Source organism: Melitaea cinxia, chromosome 22 (assembly GCF_905220565.1).
Source record: "Melitaea cinxia chromosome 22, ilMelCinx1.1, whole genome shotgun sequence".
NCBI classification, from domain to species: Eukaryota; Metazoa; Arthropoda; class Insecta; order Lepidoptera; family Nymphalidae; genus Melitaea; species Melitaea cinxia.
In genome coordinates this window covers 10,704,935-10,726,298 of record NC_059415.1, presented here as the reverse complement: position 1 = coordinate 10,726,298, position 21,364 = coordinate 10,704,935, and the positions used below count along the sequence as shown (strand labels likewise).

General features: G+C 33.6%; 2 protein-coding genes and 1 pseudogene across 2 annotated transcripts; 1 reads left to right on the top strand and 2 right to left on the bottom strand.

Annotated features, from left to right (window-relative positions):
- Positions 1 to 242: 242 nt before the first annotated feature.
- On the bottom strand, positions 243 to 6,880 carry LOC123664723 (charged multivesicular body protein 4b). The gene is made up of 5 exons (XM_045599221.1): positions 6,330 to 6,880; positions 3,465 to 3,642; positions 2,216 to 2,366; positions 1,037 to 1,142; positions 243 to 420 (listed from the first exon to the last, which is right to left on the bottom strand). The coding sequence occupies exons 1-5, from the start codon at positions 6,508 to 6,510 to the stop codon at positions 380 to 382; spliced, it is 657 nt and encodes a 218-aa protein (XP_045455177.1). The 5' UTR covers positions 6,511 to 6,880; the 3' UTR covers positions 243 to 379.
- A 223-nt stretch (positions 6,881 to 7,103) lies between these two features.
- Positions 7,104 to 17,042, top strand: LOC123664517 (armadillo repeat-containing protein 6 homolog). The gene is made up of 9 exons (XM_045599054.1): positions 7,104 to 7,396; positions 8,975 to 9,124; positions 9,751 to 9,968; positions 10,290 to 10,443; positions 11,460 to 11,595; positions 12,313 to 12,466; positions 14,898 to 14,991; positions 15,655 to 15,804; positions 16,673 to 17,042. Exons 1-9 carry the CDS (start codon positions 7,280 to 7,282, stop codon positions 16,886 to 16,888), a joined length of 1,389 nt encoding a protein of 462 aa, XP_045455010.1. The 5' UTR covers positions 7,104 to 7,279; the 3' UTR covers positions 16,889 to 17,042.
- On the bottom strand, positions 13,023 to 13,140 carry LOC123664853 (annotated as a pseudogene).
- Positions 17,043 to 21,364: the final 4,322 nt, after the last annotated feature.

Sequence of the window (21,364 nt, the reverse complement as noted above, 5' to 3'; positions counted from 1 at the left end):
CTAATTTATTACATTGATACTTGATAAATAAGTTTGCGCATATTTCGCTGAAATATTTTTTGGAAATTTACTATAGTTACAAAAAAAATCTATCGAATTTTGATTTTTAAGAAAATTTACACGATAAAATTCCCAAAAATTCGCAGTATCTAACAACTTTATAAAACCTCTGCCAAGATTTGTTTTTTTCTTTTCTTGCTTATCAATGATTTATTTGAATAACGTGACAGAAAACAGACAAATTATATGAATACTTACTTTTTATTTCAAAAAAAAAATTAAAATATAAAAGAAGACAACGGTATCGTTATGTTGCACAGATATATTTCGATTGAATAAGGTTATATCACGGATAAGCTTATATATACATATTTGAAGCTTATGTTGCCCAAGATTTGAGAAGTTCCAGCTCTGGGTCCTCTGAAAAGTTAAAAACATATATAAATTAATATCTATAACATAAACAAACAGTCGTCTGTTTACCTTTTAAATTTGTCTTTTATTAATTAGTATAAGAAATACTTTCATATATCGTGTACTGTTTTTCCGTTTCATTAACGGTCTGCTTATGTTGGAATGAAAAAGAAAAGTAAGGTTATTACAATTTGATCAATCTGGTCCGGATCTGGCTGGATTGACGAAAATTTGCCCAGATCCGACCGAAAAACAACACCAGATTGTAATCCCTAGTTATATATATGCTAGTTAAAAGCTGGCTGATAAAGATACATTTTTACTTTGATAAATACATATAAACAATCCTACTTTGTATGCTATCCTATTATATATGTCAATTTGTGAGGACAGATGGATGTATTTATGTTTGTTTGTTACTCTACACAGACATTTGGACCCATTTTAATGAATCTCGGTACGTAGGTAGCTGAAGATCTAGAATAACACAGAATACTTTTTATCCCGACATTCCCGCGGCATCGGAAACTACTTAGAGCAGGAATCGAACCCACAAACTCTGGAGCAGGAAGCAGAATCACAACTTAATCTCACTTAACATAGAATAGAATTGAACACATACCGTGATCTTTAGACGGTTTAGCTTTTGCACCCACTGGCTCAGTGGCGGGTACGTCAGGCAGGCTGTGTGGAACGTTGATACCGATCATTTCCTTGTCTAGTTCCTCCTGAAAATGAAAAACAAAAAGCATGTAGTACAGTATTTTAACTTTGTCATTTAAAAATTTTGTTTGTTTTCATACATAAAAAAAATTGACTTCAATTTACATAGACAAATAATGTAACATTCACTTCCACTCCACTCCAGATTATCGCAGTCCACTGCTGTACATAGGTCTCCACAAGTTCACGCAAAAATGGCACGAACTCATGTGTGTTGCCCATAGTCACCACATTGGCAGGCGCGTTGGTGACCGCAGGGCTGGCTTTGTCGCACCGAAGACGCTGCTGTCCGTCTTCGGACTGTGTATTTCAAAGCCAGCAGTTGGATAGTCAGAAGGTGGTAGTGCAAATGTGTTATCCCTTAGTCGCCTCTTACGACACCCACGGGAAGAGATAGGGTTGTTATATTCTTTACTGGCGTAACCACACAGCAGTAATGTGGCATAGGTAGTCAAAAAAATAATCAATTAAATACGCATTATAAATAATAACTCAATAACTACTCGTCAGATCTGGACCACACAACTAGCACCAGCTTCGATTAAAAAAAATATTATCAAAATCGGTGAATTCAATTAAAGTTATGAAGTAGTACACAAAAAATACAGTCAAATTGACAACCTTCTTCTCTTTTTGAAGACACTTAAAAATGAAATTGTTACATCTGAATCTAAGTTTGTGAAACCAAGTAGAGCTGTCTGGTTTTTCACAAAATGTTTTAATAATTAAATTATTTAAACATATATATTTTTTGAAACACTACACAATGTACAAAGTCAAAAATATAGATATACATTTTCCATACACATAAAACAATATTAAATCTATTGTAAGACATTAGGAAGATTGTAAGAGCATTTGCTGACCTAACCTACCCCCAAACCTCCCCAGGAGCTCTGACAGCCTTACTCACTGAGAAGTATTCGGCTGATCTAAGTCTTCCTTCCCCGACTGACCTGTTCTACCTCCTTCAGTTCCTTCTCCCAATAAAACTCACCAGATCTTAGTCACCACAAGCCATAACACTAAATAAGAGACTTATTAGCCTGGTCTCTAAGATAACCCTTCCTCAACTGACCTGTTCTAACTCCTCAAGTTCCTTTTCAAGCTCGTCTTCATCTACATCGTTGGGGAAGGCCACGTTGTTGCTGATAGCGTCTGTGATCTCTCGAGATATGTCGTGTTGCTCTGCAATATCATCCATTATGTCGTGCACCTTATCTACGTCTCTGGAATTTTTATTAATATATTTTATATCTATGGGACAAATATATAATTATTTATATAAAAAAATATTTCATCACTAAACTTTCTACACTTTTTTATTATTGGGAAGCACGTAAATATCAGACAATATATAGTGAATATTGTGAAATCTTCAATTTTTTTTAAATGCTGAACAATAGGAAAATAGGAGAAACTAATAGACAGCTAGGCTAGCTAATTTTTTTAACAATATAATGTGGAAATGCTTAACTATGTTTTAAAAGCCGTTGATTTGAAGGTGCCAAATTGTTGACCTAAAATTAGAATTATAAAAATTCCTATGCAACTTTATTCCGGTTTCTTTATTTAAAAGAAAACGATTGTTTTGCTCAAGAACACGATATGTTCGAAATTGGTAACCAGGTAAAATAATTGTGTTTGCTCGCAAACGAAAAAAAAAACCGACTTCAATTACATCGACAAGTAATACAACGTAGATCGACGAAAAAATAGTCAAGCAACTACGCGTTATCAAAGATTACTCAAAAAGTAGTTATCAGATCTCGATAAAATTTATATGTGACCACATGATAAACACCAGCTTTCGATTAAATTAAAAATTATCAAAATCGGTACACCCAGTAAAAAGTTATTACAGATTTTTGAGGGTTTCCCTCGATTCCTCTGGGATCCCATCATCAGATCCTGGTTTCCTTATCACGGTACCAAACTAGGGATATCCCCTTTCCAACAAAAAAAGAATTATCAAAATCGGTACATCCAGTAGAAAGTTATGCGGTATAATACAACGTAGGTCGACAAAAAAAGCGTCAAGTAAAAACGCATTATTAGATATAACTCGAAAAGTAGTTGTTAGATCTCAAATAAATTTAAATGGGACCAATTGACACACACCACCTTTCGATTAAATAAAAATTGTCGAAATCGGTCCACCCAGTCAAAAGTTCTGATGTAACATACATAAAAAAAAAAAAAAAAAATACAGTCGAATTGAGAACCTCCTCCTTTTTTGGAAGTCGGTTAAAAACCACGGTTTTTTTTTTAATATAGCAACCAAGCCTATGGAATAGGTAAAATAAGATAATATAGGAAATACTAACATGTCCTTGTGAGCCAACTTCATAGCATTAGCCGCCTCCTTCATAGTGTTGAGCACTTGAGCATTGGTGTTGGCGCCCTCCAGTGCCTCTCTCTGGGCTTCTATTTGTGTTAACGTACCATCAATCTGGTTCAACTGCTTTTCATACCGCTTCTTACGCTTGAGAGCCGCGATAGCCGCTGTAAAATAGAAACATGATAGGTAAAGATAAACAAACAGACTATGAAAGTAAATTTTGATTACTAAGTCAAAGTAAGAAAACTTATGCAAGCCTCTTGAGCAAATTAAATCTCAGTAAATTAGAATGCTTGACGATCGGTCTGGTGTAATGGTGTAGGTGTATTGTGTCGGCGGCGCCTAAACACTGATCGTCGCGGGTTCGATTCCCGCTCGGAGTGGATATTTGTGTTTATACAAATATTTATTTCCAGCCTGGTTGTTAGTCCTTGTAGGTCTCCCCACCTTGCCTTGGAGAGCAAGTTAGGCGGCGGTCCCGGTTCTTATATCATGTACATCTGATAACGATCGTTACTCATATAGTACGGACGCGGAGCACGAAGAATTTCGTACATTGACCACATGACATCTTTTGTCTTTGTCGCTCGTGTATAAACATATTGCCGTTGCGCTCACACAGGTGTAGTGACAGCCGTATTCACAGATTGTCAATGTCAACCTTTTTACTTTTATTTTTTTTTACCAAATTTAAGTCACAAGTTTCATCCTTTTTTATTTTTAATTTAACTCAAAAGTTATATTAAATTATATTTTAATATAATAAGTATTTTATATATATAAGTATTTATACTTATATATATAAAATACTTATATTAAATGCGAATGTGTGTTTATTGGTGTCTTTTTCACACAGCAACAGATCTAAGATTTTTTTTGCATATACAAAGTATAGCCACCAAATTGTACACATAGTAATATATAAGTTTTTTTCTATGATTAAACAAAAAATATTTTATTCTTTGACTAGACCGATCCACGGAGAGACAGCGTAGTAGTATTTAGTGTAGTGTGCAAAAAAACGAGTTCTAAGACATCCCAAATTCTAAACTCTACCGATTTTTTAAAGCTTCGTACTTTATATAAAAAATTTGAGAACCACTGGCAGTAAGCAAAAAGGTCATTGTACGAAATCCTTCGTGCTCCGCGTCCGTGCTTTAGTAGGGATTATATCTGTCAACCCGCATTGGAACAGCGTGGTGTATTAAGAATGTTAAGGTGTAAATATTTATTTTATTGATTGATATTTTTGCTACTTCACTTTGTTTCATTTATTATTTTTTTTTAAATTAATATTGATATTTATATATTTGATATTTATTTATTTATATATTTATTACAAGTATAGTGCGTTCAACGAGCCGAGATACCAAACGTAAACAAACCAAATGCGAGGTCATTCAACTAGGTAGAGTTTTGTAACCTTGTTTTTACTTACACGAATTTTTAATTGTAAAATATATTTATATTTTGATAATTACTTAATTAAATAAAATTATTTATATAAGATTTGATACTTCTTAAATAATAATTATCGAAATATAAAAATTACCCCGGGTGCTTCAGGACAGGAAACAAGATAGAAAGAGGTAGACAATATTTTGTTTGTTCCATCGTCCCTACAAAAAAATGATGGGGTTTGTTTACGTTTGGTATCTCTTCTCGTTGAATAGACTTTATATATATTTAGTTTAACACGTTGAATGCCAGACCAAAAACCATGTTTAGATCAGTGGGCCGCGACGGACACCATGTGACTGCCATTATATTGGGTCCAAGAGACCGCGTCAGACACCATGTGTCCGCATGCCCTTGATCACTTCAGAAGCCTCTAGGGAGCCAACGGACAGTGTTTTGACTGTTTTTACTAAGGCAAGTGACCCGCGCGGCCTCACAGTGCAATAAGGCCACGTAGCACAAAAAAAAATCGAAAATACTTTGAATTTATAGGCTTTTTAACAAGTTGTTTCCAAAAATGTTATAGCTGGTGTCTGCCACTTGAGATCTTGGAAAATAATGGGTAAACACTGTTTCCGTCAGTCGCTCATTATTTTTGAGGTTTTCACTGACAATATTTGCAGAAAAACACCTTAACAATTTTTTGACAATTCTCGATTTATTGGTGTGGCCCCAGGCGAAAGTATGCTGTAGGACATATGGTGTCCGTCATGGCATCCAATGTGTTAATTAGAATAGAACATCTGAATGCTGCAGAATTTGAAGTTTGGCTACATTTAATACCAAATCACCCAAAGGAAAAGAAATTACACAAGTCAAACCATAAAGCTTGTAAAATTACAAGAAAATACAAGTTAATAACAAAAATTAACATTATATTTATAACATATCTGCATTTGACATATAACAATTACAATAAAAACAATTATCCCATTAGAATATAAAAGCTACTATTAAAAGTTAATTAGTAGTTTTTCTTTGTTTAATAATACACATTCTAGTTAATTGAATATTCTAACTTTATTTGGTTACTTATACAAAATATAATCGAGGATGACCTTTGTTTTTATTTCAAATGCATATTGCTTAAATATATGTGAAATCACATGTACTAAATATTATTAGTTTGAAATATATTTGTTTTTATTGTTTGACAGTGACTCATGAGACGATGAAAATGTTATTCCATTGAACATTTACTGATATGAGAGTAAAGATAACATTTCCAAATAAAATAAGGTTATGATTTATCTAGTTATTAAGGATCTAAATTATAAAAATAATCTATAACAAAATTGCTCTTATAACAAGGTCAAGATGTCAGCAACATATGCATTTATGTGTAACACACAACAATGTATAGCTTTCGTTTAAAACGTTGGTATTAACTCACCTCTTTTATTCTTGGTACCATTTTTTCTAGCTGTCTGTATTTCTAACTCGATCTTTCTCTCTAAAAATTCCTGTTTTTTGATCAGCAATTCCTCGGTTTCGCGTAATTTTTGTATAGCTTCATGAGTCGTCGGACCCTTTTCTTCCTTTTTCCCACCGAATAATTTTCCGAGAAAACTCATTTTTCTTTATTTTCATGCACCAAGAACTAATAATCCTATTAAATATTGTGGGTAATCCTAATTACGCGTAGAAAAAAACAAAATTTAATATTATTCTTTTCGCTTCTTTTAGAAGTATGCGTCATCTATAATTGTCATGGTTTGTAACTTACAATTTTTGTGCAGATAGTAATAAAAGAAAATTAAAAATGATTTGATTAAATTAATTTACGTCTAACGTGCAAATAATTAGGTGGCTTTAATTCAGTTGTCGACTGTATTTTTCTAAGAAGAATATTTAGAATCATTACTTTTAATGACAATTCAAAATAATTTAACTTATGTATTCCGAACGTACCTTAATATCTGCTAAAATATATAGTTGAATATTTGTTGATTGAATACTCGTTACTAAATAAAATACAAAATGCACTTTAGAACGTAAAGAATTAGTTAACCAAGTATGTAACTATTTAGAATATTATTTAGCTTTCGACAGTAAACTATTACATATTTTCAACTTTTACTTACTTTTTACCACCTAATTTTTAACTAATTTTAATTAAAATAAATAACACGATTTTTCGATTCCGAGAATCCAATTGTTCACTGTGAATCTAGCTGTGAATTTGTCATATCTGTCAAATTCTTGTTTTAAAAACACACAAACTTGACTCCAACAATTTTGTCATTAAAACTTCTGACCAGCTGATTTTAGTTTTATTCTAATCTTAGTAAAAAAGTGTTTATATGAGTAGTAGGCTACATAAAAAATTAGAATAGTGTCGAAATGGTTCGTGTAATAACACAAGATACTTACGATGAGGTTGTTAAAGAAAATATTGAAGAATTTGATATGACTCCAGAAGAAGCGATCAAGGAGGCAGTGGCTCAATTTGAAGCTCAGGTAATAAAACTAGGAAATATTTAAGCGTATAACTTGGTATGCTGGATATATTAATTGGTTTTGTAGTTGTTTATCTAAAATATAAAATTCTCGTGTCACAGTTTTCGTTGCCATACTCCTCCGAAACGGCTTGACCGATTTTGATGAAATTTTTTGTGCTTATCCGGTATCTATGAGAATCGGCCAACATCTATTTTTCATCCCCCTAAGTAATAGGGAGGGGGGGGGGGATTAAGGCGGTTAATAACATATATCGCAAAACAATGTCAGGGGGTCAGCTAGTATGGGTATAAATTATGTGTATAAAAAAAAAACTAGATTCACCTAAGAAATTAAGAAAAAAATAAGTGTACCTCTTACCTTAGTGTAGTCATTAAAATATTCAATATAAGTAATTAATACAAAAAAGTTTTTCAACAGCTCATTACAGCTATATTAGACATGAATTTCCAAAAAAAATTGTTTTCAATTTTAGTAGTAATCAAATCTTACTAAAAACTAAAAAAAAAAATTTTTTTTTGTATTAAAGTAGGTATTTACAAAAAATGTCATTACTAATTCTAGTAAATTAACTCTTTCCACTAATACATAAAACAGATAAGTGCATTATATAGTCATAACTGCTGTTGAATTTATAAGACTAGGTACTGTTTACATAATGATGTTATTTGCATTCTTTTTTATTCAAACAATTTTACCATGGATAGATTTAGTCAGTTTTTTGGATGCTTCATCTAAAAACGATTCCAGAGTTGTGAGAGAGAGATTGAGAGAGTTGCAAGTGCAAGAACATGTTTACAACGACTAAACTGCAATCTTGACTATAGACATTTTAAACTTTTGAAGTATTTTATACCAGGTCCACTATCAAACTTAAAGATCTGATTTAGTTTATTACCTAAAACTCAAAAAAAAAAAAACAACAAAATGGGGTATTAGAGTTTACACAATGGCAAACCTGTAATATTCTTCCTTATTGTGGAAGTCTTACTTGGAGAAATTGATAAGGTCCAACCTTTTGATACCTCTAGGTCACTCAAGGACACCATATGTTCATCTATCAATATTACACCAGCTTTAAATTGGCTGAAAAATTATTCAAATTGAAATGCCTCTCTACAAGAATAATATTAACAAATAGGAAGCATTTGAAAAATCAAATAAAATAAAAACCACAAAATTCTCCAAGAAATTGCTGTGGCTTACCACAAAGGAAATACCTTAGTTTTATCATGAAAGGTGAAAAGTATTGTCACATTGCCTCAACTTATTGTTTCCAAAGAAAATCCTTGAAATGGTGATGTGAACTGTTTTCTTGGGCTCTGGAAATTTGTTCAATAGATTCATATATACTCCATAAAATCACAAAACAACAGAGAACATCCGCCTAAATGGAAAGCTGCATAACATTCTAACAGGAGTTAGAAAAGATTGCAAAGTCTTCTCATCAAACGACATACTATTGTGACACTTGTCCCCACAAACCAGTCATGCTCTTAAGTTAGAATATTGTTACTTTCTATAACATAATTTTGTATTTACAATGAAGTATTAAATAAATAATTATTTCTTTTTCAGGGTGTGGACCTTTCAAACATAATAAAAGACCTTGCTTTAAGTTCTGGAGAGAATCATCTCATCAGTGTTGCAGTTGAAAAGCTGAAAGAAATAAGTAGCAAAAGTGAATATGACGATAATGAACTTTTAAAAGAATTGGACATATTAATGGTAGGTTTATTTATGCTTCAGCCTGTAATATCCCACTGCTGGGCCTCTTTCACTATGTAGGAGAAGGATCAGAGTTTAATCTACCACGCTGCTCCAATGCGGGTTGGTGGATATATTCCCTACTCTAAGTAACAATCGCTATCAGATGGACATGAAACAACCGGGACCAACGGCTTAACGTGCTCTCCGAGGCACAGTAGGGAGACCCATAAGGACTGCACAAACACCCAGACCGTGGTGACATGGAACCCGCAACCACCAGTGCGACAGCCACAAACTAGTGCTGTGACCGTTGCGCCAATGGTCAGGTTTATTTTATTATAATCTAATGGACTACAAGAAAAAATATTTTTAAAGTACAAAAAAAAAAGATCTGGCAACATACTGAAATTAGTTTTGTTATAGTATATTTTAACATAAATAATGAGACACCTTTTTTTAACAATACTGTAACACATGTGAAAGTAATGTAAAAGAAAAAAATTGTTTTCATTAATTCATTGTTTGCCTACACTTTTTGTACTTTTTTATTTGGTTAGACTTTTTTTATGTGTATGTATGGAAAAGCAAGAAAATTAAATTACTTAAGTATTATTTATTTGAATAGATAAATAATTAATTTTTAGGCGGAATGCAAAAAAGATATAGCCCACAGAGTAAGAGCAGGCAAGGAAGGGGCTTACGGGATTTTAATCGATTTATTAGAATCCAAATTAAAATTGTATAAACGGGAACAGAATTCACGAAATGAACTTCTTGTTACAACAATCTTGAAAAGTTTGACGGCCTTAATGGAAATGCAGCCTGACTTACTAGATGATAAAGCCATGGATATAATTAAAAAGTATGTATTTAGTCAATCTACTATTACTATAAATGCAAATTGTAAGCAAATTTAGATATTTTAGTGAATTTCTTTTAACGAGTCTGCATTTTTTCCATTAATCTATGAGTTCTTATTTTATAGTATAAAAGTGTAACATGTAAGTGAAAATTATGTGCAATTAAGCAGTTATTTATTTATATATTCATCGTTATTCACAATATACAAACATATACAGAAAAAAAAATGAAAAATCGTACAAATGCAATCTTATCGCTGAAGAAAATTTTTTTTTTCAGTTAATTGTCAATTCAAAATTTTTACAAATTGAATTTATTTTAGCATATTGGACAGTGAAGAAAATGAAAATGTACTCGTATCAACATTGCAGTGGATAAGTGTGTGTTGTCTCAAGCATGAAATGAATAGGCAGGGACTGACAAAAGATATAACAAATAATTTGAAAGAATTACTCAAGAACAAAGAAAATAAAAAAGTAAGTGTAGAATGACAATTCATTAAATTTAAAAATTGGATTTATGCTTTTGCATCCGGTTTATATAAGTATTTTTTTATGAGGATAATGTCAAATATCTTCTTTATATATTTTTAATTAATTTTTTACTTACCAATAAATTAGTTAGTGAACGAATTATTTTTTTTTTTAATTATAACACATTTAAAACAATATAAAATTATTCAATACAAACAGCAAGAGTATTTATGGTCTTGTAAAACTTTTGTAATAAATGATATTCTAATCAAAATTTTTTTTATATATTATAAAAGGTAAGGTTTGACATCATTTGTAAATAAAATACTTGTGAGACAAAACAAGACTGTTAAAACTATTTGCACTTATGTAATTCACTAACTTGATCATAGATGGCGCTATAAGTTATGGAGTCGATTAGTGTATTCATCAACTAGCCCTCCTCGGCTTCGCACGGGTACAAAAATTTCCATAAGAAATCCCTAATTTTTTTGAAAATATAACATAGCCCATGCCCGCACCGCGGATAATGTAGCTTCTCAACAGTGAAAGAATTTTTTTTTATCGGTTCAATAGTTTCAGAGCCTATTAAATGCAAACAAACAAACATTTAAATCTTTCCTCTTTATAATATTAGTATAAATGTTATAGGCACTTTATCCTAGTGTCATGTTTTGCTGAATTTTAGATAATTTAATAATAATAATAATATTCTTTATTGTACACCATTAAAAGATTCAAACAAAAGTAGTACAATTAAAGAAAGATGTACAAAGGCAAACTCATTGCTAAAAGAGTGAATTCTTCCAGACGACCTTTAGGTATTACAATGGATAGAAAAGCGATATTTTAGTAATGTAGCTTCCAAGCAGTGTAGGTATAATTAAAAACTATAACTAGTCTGTCACTTGTTCAATTGTGTCCCGAGTATATTTAATACAAAAAAAAAAAAGATTCTTCTACGATGTAAGTGTAGCTAATATCATATATGTGATTAATCTTTATTTTTTACCTTTTAGTTGTTAAGTGAGACTCTACAGGTAATAAGAAGGCTTACGCTTGATGATGACATAAGAGTAGAGTTCGGGAAAGCTCACGAACATGCAAGAGACTTGGGCATTAATCTGTTGGATACTTTGAGTGAATTATTAGACGGTGAGTTATTTTTATAGATAAACGTTTTTATATTTTCATTATTTTATATTAATTTTATAAATTGACATAAGTAAACTTGCATTTGTAATATAAATAGCCTCTTGGCTCAGTTTGTAGTGATTCTGCTTTCTGCTCTGGAGATAATGGGTTCGAACCCGCGTCTCCGACTGATCGTTTAGATCTAGCGGGTACATCGTTCCATAATGGGTTCGATTTCCACCTCGATTCTAGGTGTGACATATGTATACATATATGACATATGTATTTATTTATTTATGCATTATTTCTAATTATTTATAGAAAAAAATTAGCTAAGTATATCACTCAACTGTTACTTATAATACAAGCATTAAATTGCTTATATTCAGACTATATATGATATAGTAAAATGAAAGTCATATATATATGTAAAGAAATAGAAAAAACTTTTCTTTGATTTGAATGTTATACTGGCCGTAAAGCAGTGCTGTCAATGCAAATGAAGAGATTATAAATTGATGGATTGGGAAAAAGATGATATTGCGGTTAAGACTAAACCTTATTTAATTTGTTTAGATTATTTAAGATCCGTACATTATATATATTTTAAGTAACTTTAACATTTTTAATAAATCGTTCTTAAGTGGGGGGTTAGACCCAGTTTTGTATTATACTATAAATTTGGTAGCATGTGTACTTAAAAAAAAAATTAGGTATATGCATTAAATTTGCCTCCAGAGAGCAACAGTCCGACGATAGTGTGCGCCCTGCTGCAGACAACAGCGGCCCTGCTGGTGCGCCACGAGCTGTGTGCGCGGGTGCGCGCCGCGCTCGGGCCGCTCCTGGCCGCGCACTACGACGACGCGCACGTCGCGCACCACGCCGCGCGCCTGTGAGCACCTCGACCTGTGCGCGTGTGTGTGCGTGTGCGTGTGCGTGAGCGTGTGCGTGTGCGTGTGCGTGTGCGTGTGCGTGTGGGTGTGCGTGAGGATGTGCGTGTGCGTGTGGGTTTACGTGTACGTGTGCGTGTGTGAAAGTGTGCGTGTGTGACTCTAAAAGCACAATGATATCTTAGCGTTATGAGCGTTATTATGTGGCTAAATCATGAAATATTACACACTTACTGATATGTTACAATAAAGCTGTTGTGAAATTAATATAAAATAATTATGATATTTCTGTCATCGTTATAAATAGTGGCGCGTAATTACTCTGTTTGCCTATTTAAATTGACTAAGTTAAGGTAACAGTCCAAACAAACAAGATCACAATTGTGTACGTTTTATTAGTGGATCTAATCTACATATAATTAAACAAAAAAATTGCGTGCGTACAAAGTACACATGTCAGAAGTGAAACTTCTTTGTCAAACTAATTGAAAAAAAAAACTAATTCAAAAAAACTAATTAAAAAAACTAATTAAAAGAAATGAATTGAAAAAAACAAAAAGACAGCGACACGCGGTGTTCCCAGAGGGTCCCCATCCAAGTACTGACCGCGCTCGACGTTGCTTAACTTCGGTGATCGAACGAAAACCGGTGAATTAAACGTGGTATGGACGTTTAAAAATTCTTGACTCATGAAGCCGTGATGCGTTTGATTCCAAAAAAATTTACCCCTCATGAGCCTAGGGAAGTTTTACTTCAAAAATGATGACACAGAACATAACAGTTCTTCTATACATTTAATATTACTATGTTCATGTAAAACTTGATGCTATTTTGTATCAAAATTCTTTTAATATCCGCATAATTTCTCAGCGGATTGAAAATGCGATCTCAAAAATAGACACCTTTCGTTGTCGATGTGTAACGATTTCATCTTAACTGTAATCTCGTTTTCTATCTTGGATCGTTCGTGTATCAATTCCCCTCGTAGCTTCTCTGTCTCCAATGATCTCTTTTGCAATAGGCTCATACTATCGTTCAAGTCTCTGATCTCCTCGATGAGTCCTATCAACGAGCCTTCCCTGCAGTTTTCTACGTTCGGTCTAAGGTTCTTTACGTTCAGTCTTGTTTGAGCGACTTGTATCCTCTGCGATACCTTGAACATTTCCTCATTTAATGTCTGCAATATATTTTCCGTTTCCACGATTTTCGCAAGTGTCAATTGTAGCTGATTCTCCAGTTCCTTCTTGACTTGTTCCGTGCTAGCTATTCTGGCACTCAAAGCTTTATTGACTGCAATATCTTGTGATCTTAGATCTCTCGCCGAATTTATCAAAACGGCATCGACTTTCTGCCTTAGTTCCTTCGATCGGTCTATCGTGGTCTTGAATTGGTCTAACGCGGTGACGCTGTGTTCTTCCCAAGTTTGAACGTTAGATTGTCCCTCGGAAAGTCTGGTCGCACCAGCAGAGTCTTTGACGTTAACTGATTTCGTTTCTAAATCGGCGTTATGACTTTCGTACTTGAATGCCAAATATTTATTGCTCCAATCTCTTTCTAGTACATTTTTCGCAGCAACGTTCATTTTCATTTGATTCTCTATTTCTCTGAGTAAATCGGATTGTAATCGTTTTACGTTTTCTATAAGAACGGATTCGTTAAATAGCTCGTGTTGAGGTTCATCGTAAACCATGTCGGTTTGCATTCTGTTGTGTCTGATTTGTAAACACTCGTCTGTAATGTATTCTGGAATAAGCAAAACATCCATAGCGTTTTTCAACTGTTGCCTCAGAGTTTCCAAAATGTTGATCTCTGCGTCGATGTCTTGTATAGCTCTTTCGAGTTCGGCTTTCCAATAGTTTATATGTCTGACTCTATGATTTAATTGGTCGGTACTATCGCTAAAATTGTTGCACGAAGTTTGATTCACTTTAACGATGCAGTTTTTTGTGATAGAAGTATTGCTATTTGTTATACCAATTATCTCTCCTTTTAGTACTTGCTTGTTGTGTCTGTCCCAGTTCTCAACTGTTGTCAAACCGAAATTTTTGTCTCCAAACGAAAGGTAATCTTCGTTTATTTCTGAAGACATCCTTGGTTTTTTTTCCGTGTCGTTCTGTAGTCTGTGTCTCAAGATTTGTGATTTGGTTATTGATTAAATATGTTACGTGTATCCATGGTGTATCGCCTTAGTAACAGTCGTTTGGGTTTACTACCAAAGGAAAATCAAATAAAGGGTTATACTTTGAGATTAAAGTTAACTTTTATTATTAAAAAAAAAAAATGGCACAATAATTTATCTTTTTTACTAAAATTCCATCAGAATTCATTTAATGTGATCTAAAATGATGAATTTTCAATTGCCCATTTCTTTTTTAATTTTATTTAGATTATCCTTATTAACATAGATTTATAACAAAAGTTTACACTCCTCAGAATAACAGCGTTAGCAGGCAACGATGATGTCAAAAGGGAATTGGTTAAGACAGGTCTGGTTCCCATCGTCGTGTCGCTACTTAGGAGACATTCTGTAAGTAAAATATTTACTCAAAAAAAAAATGTATTTTATTTTAGAAAAAATTGTCTTTTTTTGAAAATTATTTTGACGTTTTTTCTAAACTCAATTTCCTGTAGCCATAACTTTGATTATATTAGAATATATGGAGTAAATCAAATATATATAAACGTTAAGAGAAAACTTCTTTCATAAAAACAATTCTGACATATGTATTTACTTTATTGCTCAACAATTTTACACTAAACAATTTTACACTACCATGCGCTTATGAAGATGTGTTAATAGATGAATTTTGGTTCATTTCTGCTGACACTTTAGTTCTTAGTCTTCAATAACATACACTTTATTCCAACAATCCTTTTGACTAATGTGCAACAGTATAAAATAACTTCTTTCACCATTGGTGGGTAACAAATCACGTCAAATCACTTCCCTTATAATTCAATTAACATCATCATCATCATCATTCCAGTCTATCACAGTCCACTGCTGGACATAGGCCTCCACAAGTTCGCGCCAAAAATGACATGAACTCATGTGTTTTGCCCACATTCACCACACTGGACAGGCGGGTTGGTGACCGCCAATTAACATAAAGCACTTTAAATAACTCTTCATATAAGACACTGCATCCGATTTCATATATTTTGACTGTTTATTGGTCAAAAATTTCAGAGTAACCCTACAACAACAGCGTCTATGCTGAAATGTGTATCAGCTCTTTGCCTCCGTGAGGCATCGCACGGACGAGCCTTTTTAGAACATGGCGTCGCTGATGTGGTGGTTGAGTGTCTCAACATACACGAGAATGTCGCTGATGTACAGGTGAGAGGAATAGAAGGTGTGGTTTTGTTGAGGTGTTGAGGAATTTTCTGCTCAAAATCTGGAGCATTCCAACTGGGGAAGTACTTCGACCTTATGGAAGAACGCAGCTTAGTAATACTGCTCTCAATCAGTGTTGTGTACCCATGGTGCATAATCACCTTATTCAGACCTCTTGGGGGGATCGGGAATAGGGTCGACAGTGCACTTGCGATATTTCTGGTGACAAATACTGTCTGTTATCTTCTGTAAGATTACGGTACTTCCCAACTCGGGCTGGTCCAAATTTTGACCAAGATATTTCCTACAATGCCACACTTAAGCAACTTACAACTGTTTGACGATATTCTGCATTTTCTATTCAACTTCTGATTAATATGTTGTATTTATCTTAAAACCCTAGTATATGTGGTATAATTTAACGTGTCTTGATTGTATAAATCCTACATACATACATATAATCACGCCTCTTTCCCGTAGGGGTAGGCAGAGACCACTTCTTTCCACTTGCTAAGATCCTTACATACTTCTTTCGCTTCGTCCACTTTCATTATTCCCTTCATACATGCTCTTCGGTTTAGTGTACTCTTGACCTGGCCTTTCTTCAAGACGTCCCTTATTTGGCCATGGAACGTCCGCCTAGGTCTACCCCTTCCAACCCTACCATCCACACTCGCCTCATACACTTTTTTCGATCCTGTATAAAATCAATTTGTAAGCTTCTTTACTTCAATAAACAAAAATAATTGTCATAAAGGATTAGTAATATTAAACTTAACAATCTTTTCAATACTCTCTTTTTTCTATGGCTGATAATAATTCATTTGTGTTTTATGTGGTCGCAATAATATTAAACAATGGTATATTTCAGAAAAACGGTTGCTGGGCTGTACGCAACATGGTGGCTCGGTACCGCGACCACAATGCAAAGCTTCGCGAGCTGGGAATCGAAGCGGTACTACAGCGAGCGTATGATAAGTTCGCGGATCAATTCGGCTTTGATATCAAGTCGGCGTTGAGAGACTTAGACTGTGATGTTAAGTTCGATGAGCAGTGGAAGGGAAGGGGGGTGCAGATGGAAAGATAGAAGTAGGCCTTTTATGGTCAATAAAAGGTGGTCAAAAAAATAACACAAGAAAAATAACGTAACAAAAAATTACACATGAGAGCCCCCTACCTAATGTGACACCTTGTTTGCAATTTTACACCTAGAGATTATTAAATTAAAACATTTGTTTTGACATTATTTTTATTTCCATTAAAATTATTTTCCAACAAAATCTACAGCAATTAAACAAGTATGAAAATTTATAAAGTAGTACAGTGTTCTTAACGTGTGACCTAATTTATAGATGGCGCTTAACCAATATAAAAGGTTCGGTTAATTTTGGATAGGGGCGGAGTTTTAAAAAACTCGTTATATAACGTAGGTTTTTTCTATTCGTCCAGCCAACGAAAAACAGACGCACGTGTCCTTTTTCTTCTCTTTATATTATTTCCTACTCTTATTTTGATAAATCCTTAGAACTCTATCCGTATTCGAAATCATATCCATTACATCCCTAATTTAACAATATGAATTAGTCATACGATTCTATTTACTAAACAATGTATAGTGTTACAGAAATATGTATAGTATAACAAAATTATTTAGCAAATTAGGTAAGGCACAGCAGGACATCGCTTCAGCCTGTAATATCCCACTACTGGGCATAGGCCTCTTTTCCCACGTAGGAGAAGGATCAGAGCTTAATCCACCACGCACACAGCAGGACATATCCTGCTCTAAATATGGAGCAGCCCGACTGGGGTTACTACCGCCTCGACCTTACGAAGATCACAGCTAAATAATACTGTTTTCAAGCAGTATTGTGTTCCTGTTGGTGAGTAAGGTGACCAGAGCTCCTGGGCGATTGGGGATTGGGTCGGCAACGCGCTTGCGATGCCTCTGGTGTTGCAAACGTCTATAAGCTACGGTAATCGCTTACCATCAGATAAGCCGTACGCCGGTTTGCCGACAGTCTTATAAAAAAACAAATGACAAAATAATTCAAGTAAAAGATACGCTTACCACTCACTAGATAATTTTTCTTTTATATTTTGAAATAAATGAAATGTTACTTTTGCTGGTCAGAAAGTACTGACGCGTTTCTTATTTCACATTTTTGTAGTTGATATCAGTTAAAATTAACTTTATATCATAAGACACATACAATCTTTTAAATTTTACTAACGATATCATTTAAATACAGATTAACTCTTGAAAACAACTAATGTAAAAAAAATATTTTTTAAGTTTTCGATGCATTTGATGTATTTGGAACCAATTTTAGTGAGTTGTTACTGAGTAGTGAGTAGCAATTTTTAGAACATTTTTTACTATAATAAAATCTATTGCTTAATTTAAAATAATTTTAATGTATAAATAAAAACGCATTTGTCAATGCATAATGTTTATTTCAATAAATCATTTTACACAATACACAATAACTTTTTATTTAATCGCATACAAAAGAATATAAAAATATATACGACACGAAAATTACAAATATATCTTAATTACATTCATGTAAAATAAACACTTATCGTTTTACATAATCCGATCATAATTGAAATTGGTATGCTTCTCAATACTCTGGTGTACTTTACTGACATTTTTGAAGTTATACTTCTTTAATTTTGATGATGCTCGCGCACACCGTCACGAAAAAAAAGCGACACCCTTAGCTAGTCAATGAAGTATAACTTCTTACGTGCGTACATAATTATCACGAGTTGTCAACGTATCTTCTAACTATCGAGAATATGGATAGGGAAAAGGTATTTTAATTATTATAATTATATAATATAATTATTTTTAAAGTATCCATTTAAATGCATTTATAAATATAGCGCTTGGAGCCTTTGGATCAATTTAAATTAAACTTTTCACATTAAAAAGTTTTTCCATAGATAATATTGTTTTTTTTTTTTATTTATTTTTTATTTTTTAATTCAATACCTACTTCACTCATTTTACAACAATTGCGTTCATATTGTAGTTTATATCGTATTCACAAGATATTCTGAACTATTTTTTTTTTTCACTTACCTTAATCTCCGTCCATAATAATTCTAATGAGTTACAATTCTGTTCTGATTAGCACAGTTCTTATTATTTAATACAGAGATGTCTAAACAACCAATATTGTTTTTAGAATATAAGTACTAACCCTGTAAATGATACACTAACGCTAGTAAGCAATTACCATTGTGGGTTTGAGATTTTCAATCAATATCACATTTTCATATTACCAATAATTTTCAGTAACAAGTGATTGAAACAAAGAAATAAACTTAACACTCTAAGTTAAGAAATTTTCATTATACACAAGTTATTTAAGACAAAAATTTACAATTACTCGCTCTTTGAAATATTAGTTGTTGGAAATTGTAACAACAGCATTTGACGCTATATCTTTATATATAACGTATGTAATCGTTTATTTGATTGGGAACGATTCTTAAAGATATCCAAAAATACTTCTATAACAAGTTCGTGTATTAATTTGTACTATAGTTTTAAAACAAATTATTAAATTCAATTAAAACCTAATAAACGTATGTTTTCACTAATCTAATTCTTTAAAATTCTAAAATATTACTGAGACTACAGTAAAACAACTTATTTAATAATAATAAAAACTTTTTAATATTTACATATAAATGTCCTTTTATTATTTTCTCCTGTGTCGGGTCCGGAAACACACGAGAAAAGGCCCAAACCAGGACAAACATCTATATGGCCAATACAAATGTTTTTAGTAAGCGGGAATCGAACCCCCGACGGGACGATAGGATTTTATTTTATAATAAGTTTGTATAAGAAACTACTGGTATCGGTCCGAACTTATTTTGAAAGACTTGTGAGGAAGGTAAGTAAGAAAAAACAATTACATAATTCAAACAATAAAGCCACGGTAACGTAATTATAATACAGGTACATTAATTAAAGCGGGCACGCACCCTACATTCACATCCCTATGGAAGCAATCTCATAAAACATGGACAAATGCAGACCAAATTCTCATACCGATTGTAATAGGAATCTATCAGATCTCATAGACTCCCATAACCCTTTATGAGAATTTAGTCTGCATTTGTCCATGTTTTATGAGATTTTTTTCCATAGGGTTGTCGCGTTTGTGCGTGTAGTGGTGTACACTACGGCATATTCTCTCTCTCTGTCTCGCGACCGATCTTACGTGCACAACAGAGATAGATGATTAATTATTTATAGACTGCATTACTGCTGCTGCTGCTGCTAATTTACGTCATGTTCATACGTAGATAATACGATCGAAATTATCAAATGAAAATACTATTTTCTGTTATGCGACCCCTGCGCGATCGCAAAGGCATCCTCACTCAGATGAGCGCTCAATATCCGTGCCAATACTTCTGGTCACAAACTCATAAATTCTCTAGAATTATGAGATCAAAGCTGCGATATTTTTGGTATTAGCAATATTTAACAGACCAGCTTTAGGTTCTAAAGAGTACATTTATACAAAAAATCTGTGATATCATTATTAATTTTACGTTATTTTTTGCTATTGATACTGTAGCGACATCTATATACGAACTTAAAACTGACGTAACCTACATCGCGATAGTAAAGTTATCAGAGCGATTGAACATATACAAGAACTCGATAACAACCGTGGGGCTGGTAGACTCAACATTTGTCTGGTAGGAGGATCCTCCCTTTGCGATGGTGAATAAGGAACTTTACACCCTATTCCTCGCTTCCCCCCAAACTGGTGACCCCGACGTGACCCTCACACCTCCAAAACACGATTGACATTCGTTTTCCTTACAGTTTTATACGCTTACTATTATATAAAAATGTCAGTAATCGAATTTCAATTATTTATTTATTTTTTATATTGCCTTTTTCCTGAGAAGATTTTTAAAAGATCTGATAGAGGCAGCACCGGTGGGGTACAAATGTTTTGAATTCTCTATTGAAAACAACGTCAAATATATTGAATTATAATGGAATTAACGGAAGATGATGTTCCTGGAGCGAAATTAACATTCGCAAAACAAGATCATCTTGTTCGGGATTTAAAACGATGGCTTGCATCATCATCATCAGCTCACGGACGCCCACTGCTGGGCATAAGCCTCCACTAAAGCTTTCCACGACGACCGGTTCTGCGCAGCACGCATCCAGCAGCTTCCCGCGACCCTGACCAAATCATCGGTCCACCTCGTGGGTCTGCCAACGCTGTGGAACCCGGTACGCGGTCGCCACTCGAGAACCTTTCCGCCCCATCGGCCATCGGTCGAGCTATGTGTCCTACCCATTGCCACTTCAGCCGTGCAATCCTACGAGCAATGTCGGTTACCTTGATCCTACGGATCTCCTCATTTCTGACTTTGTCACGTAGGGAAATACCGAGCATTGCCCTCTCCATCGCCCGCTGAGCGACTTTAAGCCTTCTTATGAGGCTTGCATGTCGTCGGTTAAATAGAAAAGTGACATTAATCATAAAAATAGCAAATTTTGCAATAACGC

Coding starts and splice junctions, on each gene's coding strand:
- LOC123664723 (XM_045599221.1), bottom strand. CDS start 6,510: ATGAGTTTTCTCGGAAAATTATTCGGTGGGAAAAAGGAAGAAAAGGGT. Junction 2,367..3,464: donor AAGTTGGCTCACAAGGACAT/GTTAGTATTTCC, acceptor TAAAAATTCCAG/AGACGTAGATAAGGTGCACG. Junction 421..1,036: donor TAAACCGTCTAAAGATCACG/GTATGTGTTCAA, acceptor TTAACTTTTCAG/AGGACCCAGAGCTGGAACTT.
- LOC123664517 (XM_045599054.1), top strand. CDS start 7,280: ATGGTTCGTGTAATAACACAAGATACTTACGATGAGGTTGTTAAAGAA. Junction 11,596..12,312: donor TTTGAGTGAATTATTAGACG/GTGAGTTATTTT, acceptor ATTTGCCTCCAG/AGAGCAACAGTCCGACGATA. Junction 12,467..14,897: donor GCGCACCACGCCGCGCGCCT/GTGAGCACCTCG, acceptor TACACTCCTCAG/AATAACAGCGTTAGCAGGCA.